At 35.4% G+C, this 13998-nt stretch overlaps 1 protein-coding gene across 1 annotated transcript; it reads right to left on the bottom strand.

The window, feature by feature from the left end:
- Positions 1-3396: 3396 nt before the first annotated feature.
- On the bottom strand, positions 3397-10131 carry LOC112510879. The gene is made up of 8 exons (XM_025116229.1): positions 10105-10131; positions 6816-6901; positions 6274-6725; positions 5686-5787; positions 5442-5546; positions 5190-5313; positions 4202-4323; positions 3397-4078 (listed from the first exon to the last, which is right to left on the bottom strand). The coding sequence occupies exons 1-8, from the start codon at positions 10129-10131 to the stop codon at positions 3906-3908; spliced, it is 1191 nt and encodes a 396-aa protein (XP_024971997.1). The 3' UTR covers positions 3397-3905.
- Positions 10132-13998: the final 3867 nt, after the last annotated feature.

The raw sequence follows: 13998 nt of genomic DNA, 5'->3' as shown, positions 1-13998 counted from the left end.
TTACTTGCTCGATTCCCGTCCACATTCACTTTTTTAGGCCCTCTTCAAGCCAATTCCGATACTAACCATTCTTTATGCATTTGCGTAAACCACATTTTTCTGATAAAAAAAGAAAAAAAAAATGGGTATTTGCATAAAGAATGACTAGTTTAGAATTGACTTGAAAATGTGGCTATAAAGTGAAGTGGAGAAATTGGTATTTCCCGTTATCTTATGTGCTGTTTGGTTTAGTTGAATTGGCTAATGAAGGTATAAGGAATGAACAATATACATTCTGATACTGGCTTCTTTTTTGGGATTTACCGAGTTTGATTGGTTTGGTTTGATTTATTCGAGGAACGTCGTCCTTCTCGAGAAGAACATATAATATTTTTATACATTAAATACCTATGGTGAGAGAGATTGAACCTTTGATCTCCGAAGAGGTTGGACTCTACTAGTAACACAGGTACAACTATGCCAATAACCCTTTGGTAAAGTTAAAGGGTTAGGAAAGTGGAATCAAACACTGGTATTTAGAGTGGTTCGTTCAATCATCCATAGTCCTTTTTTGATCCCTCTTAGGGCTCATGATTCATTGAATGAAAGTTCCTTGTATTGTTGCCCGATGTTTGTATTACGGCAATCGTTGCTTTTTCTGAGTGGGTAAATGTTGACCAGTCGTATAAATTTAAACACTTGCATAACCTCTTAGTGATCTTTTGTATGTATTGGATGAGTATTTTGGGTTCGTTTACCAAATGCTTATCGACAAGAGTCATCACTTTCAATTACCTTGTCGGGTAACATTATTGATCATCAAAATGGATTGTTTGTAAGCATCTCTTGGTTTGTAAGTGCTAAATGGGTAAGAGTCGTCTCCCTTGCCGGATAAGATTCTTGGTCCGGTAAAGCAAGTGACCCAGTAAGTGTTTGGTAAACGACCCTTTGTGTCGAAAATAACTCTTAAATAGGACTTGAATATGGACAGAATATGTTTGATAAATTGCAACTGAGTTCTTATTTGACAAAATTATCATTTTATATTTGAAAAACAAAATTTCAGACAACCTTAAGGATGTTTATAGGTCAGGTAGGCTTTGTGGGAATTATTGAGAAATCGACTGAAATAGTCATATCTCTACACTCAACTTTGCTTTTTAGGTCAATTCTCCAAGACTCTAACTAGTCATTTTTTACTTAAATGCCTACCTTTTACAAATCAAATCTGCTACAAATCCTACACTTTACAGATTAAACACACCAAAGATTACAAATTCTTCTAATTGTAAATCATTCACAAGATTCAAATCCTTAAAAAAATCTGTCACACCTGCCCTTGGAAGATTTAAACCAAAAAGGTTAGATAATGTTGAAAATATTTGTCATACACTAGAGGTGCATCCTTCCCGGTCCTCTCGTATTAGGGAAAAGTCCTCTCAATGCTCTAACGCCCACACTGGATATGGACAGAACTGTCTGATGACGTTTTGAATCCAGCTCACGTACCGCTAAAATGGGCGAACGGCGCAACCCTTGGAACTTTTAATATTGAATAAACTAGAAAAGAATTTCATGATAATGGTTTTAGATAAACTCGTCCGAATTATCAAAATTCTGATCAAATAAGTTTTACCATTTGATAAGATTTGGTGATAAAGGTTTCTTTGATCCCCAACAAAAAATTGTCATGTTTTCCAAAATATTATTCACGAATGACATTAGTTGTAACTTCCTAAAACGATTTTATTCATCCAGTAATAATCAACTTTTTTGATCCATCTCATTGATATGGTCGATATATGGAGATCAAAACACTATTTTTTTTATACAGTTGATTGAAAATATCTGTCTACAAATATATTATATTTGTTTGTTATCATCAAAATAAACGAAATTATAAAGTGTAAAATATGGTATTGAAATTGCTAACACACTGAATATTGCAGAGTTTCAAATGCCTACACATATTTCCCATTCAGTTGCATGTCACATTAGGTTATGAGATGTGTTTTGAGAAAATTCTCAACTTAAAATTATCTGCTTGATCTCAAATCTAATCTTAGAACAAATTATGGATCTAATTCCAATTGGTCTGTAAATTCAAACCAAATTAGTAACAGAAAGAGTAATCTACATAATCTTTGAACATACTTAGGGGTTGTTTACTAAACGCTTACTTGGTAAGTGCTTACAGAATAAATTTTCTCATCGGATGAACATGACAAGGGCCAAGAATATTATCGGGTAAAAACGATGAGTAGGATAGAGAGTCTTACCGGGTAAGAGTGATGGGTAGAATGGAGAGTCTTACCCGGTAAGTGAAGATTACAACTCTTACCCAAGTAAGTGCTTACCTGGTAAATTGTTGCATTCAATATGTTTTGATGTATTAAAATCTTACTCATCAAAATAAATTTTAGTGTTGACTCCTATACTTAAGCACTTACCGGGTAAGCATTTAGATAAACAGCCTCTTAAAAATCCACATGGAAAGAAGGAGGCCATTTGGACCGGGTTTTTGGGTCAGTTTGTACTCTGTGATCTGCATGCCTATGGCCTTTGGGTTCCCCTTTACTTTGTTGGGCCGAATTATTTGCATTGGGCTGACTGTGATGCTTGGGCCATGCTAATTATTTTACAATATTGGCCTTTTATCTAACAATTGAGTTAACAATGAAATTAGCCCAATTTAATTAGTTTATTTAATTACTTAATGGCATTATTTATTAAACGACTAGCATTTCTTTTTGGAATTTATGGAGTAATTATTTTGTTTGCAGGCCAACCTTTGCGACCCACGTGGCAATATCATCGGCTTCCTTGATGCAATATTCACCTGTGAGAATCCTCTTCTCTAATGTTAATTGGACCATGGCATGTTTCTTTTTGAAGTTTATATACCATAAATGCAACAAAAGAACTTACCACGTCATTGTCATCTTTGATAGGCTTGAATCCCTTGACTTTCTGGGAGATCGAAGATCCAAATACTGCTAGGTTGAAGGCTCGTTGGTGTTTCATTGGCATGTTTTTTTGGAAGGGGTGTCCCAGGCATTTGGACTAATCTCGATAAATTATGGCTGCAATAAATTATCCCTGATAAACTCAATGACCATAACGGTTGTGTACATCTAGAATCGAAGCTTGGACAGATGAGATATTCAACCAGGGAAGAGAACCTCAACTACTACGCGACAACTCTTGTGGTTGTTTCATTGGCATGTTGCTATAAACACATTGCATGTTTTGCTGATACGTTCGACATGTCTCTCCCTTTTTCAGTTATTGCATGAGGATATTTAGGATAGTGGCACCACAGTTGTGGTCATGCGAAGAATGTGATCAAAATAAGTTGATTTCACCAAGACCAAGCCTTAAAAGAACACTTACCTGAAGTTTCAACACGGAAAGTCTATAGCTTAATGCACACTACCACTAGGTTCTTTGGAGGCAGGACAAAAATGCTTTTGTTAACCGGTTTAACTTCATGGAAAAAAAGGTTCGTACAGGGAAAACAGAATATATCAGTTGTGCCGAAGCCATCAAGCTTTCTGATCATAACACCCTCCAAAACGCCATTCATTCAAACCAAAACTTAAGCCACCATGTGAAAGGAGTCTTCTTAAAACACCAAACAAGAAATTAAAGACTGATTAAGTTTAGGCTACATTTGTAGCAACATGTTGTTCAACAATCAATTGCTTCGAAAATTCACAACAATGGATGCATGATACCCATATAAAACACATGCAATTGACAAGTTCCACCTGCATCTACAATTACCTCACTAACTTTTTCCTATCTCAAGTTGCATCAAAGGCAACAGACACTATGCATATATGTTCTTCAACTAAGCTAACTAAACAAAAACCGGTCAATTGTGTATCATACGTACATGATGTTTAAATGCAAAGGGACTAACCTCAACGCCTACAGATTTCCTGAAATCCTGGAGGACAGTCATCATAAGGTTCACGTTTTGCTTCCAAAAGGGGTCGTGTATCACCCACCTTTCCATCTTGAACAGCCTTCTTGAGGATGCTTGGGTGACGAATTCTACGGAAAACTCCCCAAAGAAAGTAATTCCCTTGAAACTCTAAACATACCCACATAAAAAAACATTAGGGTCCATCTGTTTAACCCATTTTCCTTTATTTATTGTCTGTTTTTTGCATTTCATATCATGGAAACATCTAATCATATGAATTAATGAGCCTACCTTGAGAATGTGGTTGTAGGAGTGTTGATGGAAGCACCAACAACTCCACCCCATCCACAGAGCTTCTCATCAGCAAATTTTTTCTCCAAAGGAAGTCCATTATAGAGTTGGAGTTGTCATATCTACAAATAAAAAAACATGTTTTGAAATCAAGATTTATCATAAAAGAAAGAAACAAACTTGTAAAACATGAAAATAAGTTTCAGATATGGTCCAACTTGGCTTTCTCAAGTGGATAAGATTTGTTTTGGATGACCTCAGGGTTCTGAGATAAAAATCCGACAATTGGGTGTATGTATACCCCAATCATTAGTGGTTTATCAAGTCATCTAGAGATCTGAGGTTGAGATATAAACCTCTTTTTGAATCTTGGGAAGAAGTACAACCCAATGTCATCATTATCGGGACAATAGTCTGGAAACATATCTGTCCATATTTCATGCTTCGGAACCAGCTCAAAGTAGATATTTTCAGGCATTTTCTTTAGGGTCTCGTAGACCTTATTGTGTACAGTAGATGGGGGATGAGCCTTGAATGCGTAATTATAACTTTCATGCCCATTTGGTAGATAAAAACTTCCCCTACAAAAGCAAGTGTCAATGTAAATGATCATTTTTTTTCTAGCATAGCACAAAACGTGTCAATCTACTTCCAGAAAAGAATGATAGCACTAATAAACTACCAAACAGATACTGTTAATAGAAATAGATTAAACTATCATTTGATCCCTGGACCTTTACTCAACTTCTACTTTTAGTCCATAGATGATGGCCCTTCATTTTGCAATTCAGTCTTGAGGTTAACAGCCTAACATCATTACTGATCTCTATTAAGAAGTGGCAAGTGCATAACACATTATGCCTTCCAAATCCAAACATAACATGGTAAATATAAAAAAAGTTTAGTAATTTTTTCTAACAGATAGAAGTAGAACTTGATTGCATTGTGTGATTGCTAAGATTTGTGCACAAATTAATAACTTGCTTACTTCCAATAAGCATGTAAAGCAGGAATATATGGACGGCTCATCTCAGAAACAGGCATGCCCCTTGTCGGATTTGGTTTTCCAGCATCACAACTCCCTGCCTCCTCATTGGCATGATTCTTACCACCTACAGGGGAAAATACTCTCAACATACAAATAAATGATATTTGCGACTAGTCTTCTTAAATAAAGTGTGCAAGTAGGTTGACACAACACTACAAGACTTTTACAGAATATGCATACCCATCTTTGTACCTGCTTTTGTGTTGGCTGTTTCGGATCTTTTAGAAGATTTGGGCACCTCAATATGCATTCTGGTATCTGCTACTTCTTTTCTGGGAGGCAGGACCTCACTCTTTGCTGAAAGATTCCAAATAGTACATGACATTAAGCAAGATAACTTCATAAGGAAAAAAACGACCACAAGCATCACCTAACTCAAAGATGGTATCCACTCTTACAAGACACAAAAAGCAATGATGATGTATAAGATGCATACCCGTCTTCATTTCTCTTTCTGTATTTGCTCTTTCTCTTTTACAAGACTTGACACACTGTGCGGCATCACCTCTGTTTCGGAGAGACGGGATCGCTTTTTCTGCTGAAAGGATTATGAGAAATAAGTTAGCAACAATGGCATGAAGTAAGATGACAGCAAGAAATAAACCGACAAAGAGCATCTTACATATATGTGTGTGTGCTCAACATGGTCTCGATGCATCATATAGGAGTTAACATTGCATTATCAAGTGTTTAATACGAGTGTCGTTAGAATCTAAGAGGTCTGTCATTTCAAGCATAGAATCTTGAAATAAGAAATCACATGGAGGTCAAAAACACGTGTTTACTGAATTTAGGCACAGATTTACATCGTTAGATACTAGTTGAAGCCATATAAACACTCTATCTGATGAACTCTAGAACAATATCACTGCTTTGAGAAGCAATGAAACAACAGACATCCAATCTTTTACTATGAAAATGATAAATTTCATAATAATTACCGACAAACTAATAATACATGATGCATCGCCATATCAATTATCTTCGATACTTGTTGACTAAAACATAGCATAAAGAGTTTCACCTTTCAGGCTAGTTGATTTTTGAACAACAGGTTGCTGCAACTGTGGCTCAAACTTGGTAGTCCTTTCTTGTTGGGGTGTTTTAATAAGAGTCCTTTCACGTGGTGGTGGCATAAGTTTTGATGATCCATGTGCAGAACAAAAAGCATTTTTTGAAGGCGGGTCTGATTGCTTGGCAAATGAAGAAAGCTTGACAGCTTCTTCACAACTGATATATTTTGTTTTCCCTGTATGGACCCTTTGCTCCACAAAGTTAAACCGGCTAGCAAAAGCATTCTTGTTCTGACCTCCTGAGGTCCTACTGATAGTTTGCATTAAGCTAGGGGCTTTTTGTGTTGAAGCTTCAGGTAAGTGTTCTTTAAAGCTTGGTCTTGGTGAAACCAACTTATTTTGATCACATTCTTCGCAAGACCAAAACGGTGGCACCTCTGTCCTAAATATCCTCATGCAATAACTGAACAAAGGAAGAGACATGTTGACATATTAGCAAAACATACAATGTGTTTCTAATTAACATGTCATTGACAGAGAAGATGATTCTTACAGATGTTGACGAGCAATTTTACACTCGCAACAAGTTACTATTGCCTCAAAAACACCGTCATCGCCACATATATCACAAGGTTTGTCCTGAAAAGTAGTAAATATGACAATGAGGTTGTAAATACATTGAATATTGCAGAGTTTCTGATATTGACATACATTTCCTATTCTGTTGCTTGTCACATTAATCTTATGCCGTATGAAAATTGTAACAATTTCCAACCTAAATTACCTACTTGCTCCCAAACTGTCGTTAATGATTTTAGTCCAAAAGGTCTACTTCAACCAGAATGCTAAAAGGCCAAGTAATCAAGTAGGACATAAAAAACATCCTCATGCAGAGATTAATCCAAAAAACAACAGTAACAATGCATCTTCATTGTGTTACAGCAGTTAAAAAAAAGGGTAGACCGCGTATGATGTCAAAGGTGGACGTGTATTCTTAGAAGTAAATAAAGGCTATAGATTAGATTGGTTTAGTAAGAAACTCAAACAAGTTTCAACAATTCAGTATCTGCCAAATGCACATACATTAGATATCAATGGACAAGCTTCCAAAGATAAGGTGCGTTTGATCAAATGACCAAAATTGCTAATTGTGATTTGTGAATGCTAATTAACATATTGATATATTGAAAAAACTTCTTTTGGAGTTTGAAGACCTTAATAAAAAGTTATATTATAACTTGAATGTTGAATACTATATCTTGGTTGGAAGATTTGGCTAAAGTAATGTGCAATGAACAGTTCTACAGGTATAGGTTCAATTGGACACAAAGTGCAAGAAGCTCGACATATCTTATTTCAGTCGGAGGAACAATAATGCATGTCACTTCTACAACTTGGAATTATTGCTCATTCAGCTTCCTAACGAGATTAAGTGGCTGTTTGGCAGCTTCAGAATCATTGAGTGCAGAATGATTCAGTGGCTCAGTATGATTTAGTGTTGGATAGAAAATGATTGTTTAAAAACTGTTCTGAATCAATGTAAAATGATAATTTTACCCCCAGTCTTTTGTTGAATGAAAATTAATGTTTGACAAAAGTTCGGAATGAAAAATAAAGAATAATTAATTGTCCAAGATAATACATGATATCATATTTCAGTCATGAAGACTGGTCTCCTCACTAAAATCAAAAATATGAAAAGAATGTGATGATCAAGAGATGTCCTATGTATGTTTCACTTTCTACATTTCAAAGTTCCAATCAAGAATCAAAGACACTTTCATAATTATGTTATGGCATGATTTCTTAAAAGGGTGAAAAGAAGAGCAAATCAAACAATCTCCAAAGAAGCTTGTTCACATAATATGCAGTGTAAAAGTCTAAGATGTAATAAAGTTCTTACAAAAATGCATATCTTTCTACTTTTATACATCAAGGTACCACCCTACTCTTTTGATGAAAAACCCTCAAAACACTAAACAAATAAAATAAAAAGGAGTTGTCCCCTTTCCACCCAACTGTTGTACACAAACAAACCATCCAGTTTCTTGGGTCCCACACCAGAAAAGATAAGCAAAAAACAAGAATAATATATACTCCCTCCTTTTCCAAGAACATTATCATGTTCAACTTGACATATACTATCTAATAAATGCCACAAGAACATCTAATAGAAAAAAATTATCAACCAACAAACAAATAACTTCAAATTTCTGTAACAACGACAACGGGTGGAACTTGGAAAATATTGTGACCTACAACACATTCAACAGGATTTTTCTTTGACATAAATGGAAAATGTTATTAAATTTCATGATATCTAGTGAGTAAATGATTTAAGAAGGAAGTCTAACTCGAGTTTAATGCATACTTAGAACACATAAATCTTAATAACACACTTTCAAATTAAGTGGAATAAAGACCATGGCATCCTCATAGTATAAACAAACAACTATGCAAGTAATAACCTGCTCATCACTTCCTCTTATCCGGATCAAATGAACCAGAAAAGCATAGATGTATAATTTGATTTTGATCCAAACAATTTCATAACTGGTGAAAACCCTAACCTGCTTAAACTAATAGTTCCCAAAATGTAAAAAAATTAATGAATAAAGATTAAAAGTTGGAATCAACTGAACTTAACCTTCCATCATCATCCACCATGAAATCAAAACCTCATTTTACATGAGCCTGAGCTTTTATCGTAATGGATACAGATGCAAAGCTTCGATCAAGACAAACCGTCAGATAAGCGAACTAACTCCTTTTCAAGATTCGCATGAAGCATCACAACTCAAAAGTAACAAACAGTTCTTGGACCAAGAAAATGACGTCACGTTTACAGATTAAAGGGTTTATGAAATAGGGTTTAGTGCCAAATGGTTGTATTATAAACAATAAATAACAATTGAAGATCAGGATTCTTTATTAAAATAATAAAGAAAAGAAACCAATCAATACCATGTTGGTGGCGGACATTTGGGTGTCTGGGCTCTACAATCCCGGGTGAGTGGGAGACTTGTTTGAAGAATGTTGTACAAAAATGAAGACGTAAAGGACCTTCAATGGCGGCAGCTTGATTATCTGTAGCCTTCTTCTACCAATTCGATCTTGGTTTGGCGGCAACTTTATGAAGCTCAGGCGAAGAACACATTATGGATCCAGCCCCAAATCCCAGTTGGCAATCTGTGTCTTGATTCAAACCAAATGAATAGTAGCCGGGAGTGGGTTGTCTAGAAAATCCAAACGCCAACTTCAACAGTAATATTTAAAAGAGTAAACTACAATTTTGGTCCTTGTGGTTTATACGAATCTTTGATAGTGGTCCCTAGACTTCAATAACTACAATTATTGTCCTTATTATTTACATTTTGCATTGAAAATCGTCTCTTGACTTAACTCTATTAATATTTTTTCCGTTAAGTTAGGGGTATTTTTGTCCTTTTATTTTTACAGGAACAAGTTATACAATTTTATTTAAACTATAGAGACCAAATTGTAATTTACTCTAATTTATATTGATATTATATATATATATATATATGTGTGTGTGTATGTAACCAAAATGTCATTTCCGACGTCCAATGTCGTCTTCGATGATCAACGATTGAACCACCCACTTGTGAGTGTCGTGAACCACCACTCTCTCTCTCTCTCTCTTTGTGTTTTCCTTCACATCACCCAATACCCATCTTCCTCTCCATCTCTGTCCCAAACACACACACACATACACACACACATTCTGAAGGTGATATTTGGCAACAGATGAGGACCTCTCTCCGACGATAGATGGGGAGTATTTTCGGCATCACCTACTTCGTTCCTGTGACCCCACCCACCTTACTACCCATCTCCCTTCCCCTCATCCCCGCTACTGACCACCATCTTCATCAACACTCCCCTCGATCTCCACTGCAAACTTTGACACCCGTATTTTTTATTTTGTGAATTTGTAAATCCAAGACTTTGAGCTTAAAGTATATGACGGTTTTAATATCTATTCTAAAGCCTTATTTATTTTGTATGTATTTGAAGTCTAAACAAATAATGAAGCATAAGGAATGAGAAAACAAGTTTGGGAAGGGCAGCTTTAAGAAGCAGCCAAAGTCGCGTGAAAGTTGACGTATCATTCCTCATACGAGTGTGTTGATTTGAAAAGGAAGAAAGGGTTTCAAACCCCGTTTCTTTTTGTTGTTGTCTTAGTTGGTCGAGAGTTTCACCTCCCATTGATTCTCATCTTTCTAATTTTCTCCTTCGACTGTTTTTTTTTCCTCTCTCTATCTCTCTTATTTACTTCCCAACTTCTCCCTCTCACTTCCTTTAGATCAGTGGTGACATCAAAGACAAGAATCTAACCACAAGAATGGTGTCTGGTTGATTTGAGCTTGGCTCAAAAGGTCAAAAGTACATGGAGGTCTCAGGTTCAAATCCAAGTAGAATTAAAAATCCCCTTGTGGCCACGGAGGTTCAGATGCGGTGACTCCGGGCTATCTGCAAAGCAGATGGTTGCCCTTGGATTAGTCGGCTCGCATAGCGGGTTGGATATACAGGTTAATTAAAAAAAAACAAGAATCATTATGTTTTTTTAAGCATTTACTTCCCTTAAGATCCAAGGACTCAAGTAGATTAATCAACCTTCAAGTCTTCATATTTTTTTTTTGGGGATTTTTGCTTGGTTTTCTAGGTTTTCACTACAAACCTAGCAGGTGAATTCACCTTTATTTTTATTAAGCTTTGTTATACCAAAACTTGTTATCTTGCATCTTTGTGGAACCTTGCTTGAACTTTTGGTTTGACCTAATTTTACGAATTATGGTATATGTTGGCATATATGAGGGGTTTGTGTATGGATAGATAGACTGTGTACACGTGATGGAATTTAATATGTGGATAATATGTTCATAAATGTACACATGTAGTGATGTTGGACTGTAATCCTTATGCATGAGGATTAGGTGAAATGTGGAGTCAATTATGTTATATTAATCCTTTTTGAGTTGCTAGTAAGTAGACACTAAAGGTCCATCGGGATTCTTGAGGTGAAACTTGGCTAGAGAAATGGATCGGCATTAAGGGTCCTTGAGGTGAAAGTCTTTGGAGTAGACACTAAAGGTAAATGTGGGGCTGAGGTGACTCCATGAATGAGGTGTTCACTAAAACCGTGAACCTGAGGTGTTGTCCCAATAACATGATTAGGTGGCAATACTTTTGTGTCCCCGTCACCTTGATGGAAACGGAGTCTCCCCCATCCTTGAGAGATGTTTCTTGTGTATAATCTCCAGGTTGGGACATACTAATCTAAACTATTCTAAGTTTAGATTATGAAGGGTGTCACTATCTTCGTCAAAAGAATCCAGTCAAAATATAATGCCAAATGATAAAAACTATAACTCCCAAAAAGTGCCTCTACTGTCATCAAATCTCTTCGCTCAAGCCCTCAGAGCCCCACTGTTAAAAGATTCTGATATACATATCATTTAAGAAAAATACTAGGCTTGATACCCAGTAAGTCTAAACAGTTTATAAAATAAAGCAAATAACAATTGGTGATAACATTTTATAAACTTGAACAAATCCTAGAGTTCACATACTTCAAATAAGGGTCATAAAGTCCAAAACACATCTTCGATGACGAGACCCGTTTTTCATTGATCGTGGCAGAACACAAAAGTAGGCCACAAATCCATGTTCTAGAGCTTTTATTATGGGACATTGGTCATCGAGTTTAACCATCCATGCCCTATAGTTTGAATCCTCTAAAGATACAAGATATGCTCGAGTCACACAGTCATCAAGATCAACCACTCATGGTCTATAATTTGAGTCATCTAGTGAATCATTACTCGCATCTAGCTAGATCATGGGAACAACTATCCCATTATATACGTAATCAGTTGACTTTTATGCCTATGTATCCATTTGCATTTAGTCTAATATTTGTCACCACTTTAAAACTGACCAATTATAACCACATATATAGTTTTCATCATTCAAGCGTCCTCATAAAGTCATTTTGACACAAAATTTATCACACAGGTTAAAGTTCTCATAACTACCAATAAAACCATTTTCTTTCCCAACCATCATATTCATCCTCCTCCTCAAAAGTTCATAAGTTTCGAGGATAACTTTGCTTCTCAACGCTTAGCCAGTTTCCATAATATAACTTCATATATATATATATATATATATATATATATTAAGTAAAATCTAAATTTAACCAGTTTCCACAATAATATTTACGTACCTAAAACATACTTTTATAACACATATTTAAAGATCTCACATTTATAAGCAAAAAGGGTACACGCTCGACCTCCCAAATCTTCCAAAAAGACCCAAAATAAGTTAAAATACACAAATATGTAAAATTCATCAAAAGGAATGTCTTAGAACAGTAAAATGAAGCATTTTGATATGTATAAAGTTTAAAAGTTCAGGATGAACTTATTAATGGATTTTTAGGAAAACCCTAAAACAGGTCAACACTGGTGGAAAGATTGGAGAAGATGAAGATCTTGAAACTTTAGACACCCAACCCTCGGGGAAATGAGAGAGAGGGAGATAATGAGTTAAAATATGTATTGGAGTGCTCGGAGTTGCATTGTCACTTTGGAACAACTGGTAGAGAATGAGTGGAAATATGCATTGGCTGTAACCGGACGTACATGTAGTGACGGAACTGTCTTTTACCTTTGGTTTGGCTCATACAGAATGAGTGGAAATATATACTGGGGGTGACCAGTCCTATACAAAGTGACCGGAACTATATTATTGGCTTGGGTTCGGTTGATTGTTCCATCACTATGATCGCAAACATACAATTTGAGGGGTTATGGTGAAATTTCCACACCAATATCTAGAAAATATCTCACATCCTTGGTGTCGAACAACTTGACAACCGCACTAGATGATAGAGATTTATATGTTAACTTAAAACGATTTAGTAAATCTGGTAAGTTTAATTTTCTCGCTAAATAACTAATCAAACCCAAATATGTTAAGTGTATCAGCAACAAGACAACTGTCTTTTGAGTTTTTTGAACATAATATACCCCCTGCTAAATAACTGCCACAAACCTCAACAAAAAGCATGCACTCGAACTTTCTCAATAGACGTTGATATTGATATCTTGAGAGTTCAGAGATACTTTTTATTTTGTTGATGTTTGAAAACTTTCTCAATATTTTTTTCTTGAAAAAATTTCTTAATGTTTTTGGTTGATGTTTGAAGTGTTAGAATTTGTTAAATTTATATAAAAATCGATGCAAAAAAGACAAAATAATGGTCAACATTTGATCAGTCATTTAGCATTTCTTAGAAAAAAAAATGAGGATTTAGGGGTTGTTTGTTTACCCCTTAATAGTTCTATTAAGGGGCAACCTTTGAATCATTAGGAGGCGAATCTTGTTTGGAAGAAAAAAAAGTCTGCATTTGAATCATTAGAAGACGAATCTTGTTTAGGAGAAAAAGAAATCTGCATCTTAATGGTTCTAAACCCTCTGAATGATTTTGTATCATGTGTCTCCCCTAACCATTCAACACCCTAATTTTGTTATAAATAATTACCAAATAATTATATTTTATTTTGCACTGTATCATGAAAGACTCTTAATTATTTTATACCAAACCAAACAACTGTTAAGCAGCCCTTAATGTAATTTTAAACTATTTTTTTTATAGTATTTATTTTTACAAAATCCCCTTCCCAGAAATATGGAATAACGTGTTT

Source organism: Cynara cardunculus (assembly GCF_001531365.2).
Source record: "Cynara cardunculus var. scolymus isolate 2C chromosome LG 4, CcrdV1, whole genome shotgun sequence".
Taxonomy (NCBI): Eukaryota; Viridiplantae; Streptophyta; class Magnoliopsida; order Asterales; family Asteraceae; genus Cynara; species Cynara cardunculus.
This window is presented reverse-complemented; position numbering and strand designations above follow the sequence as displayed.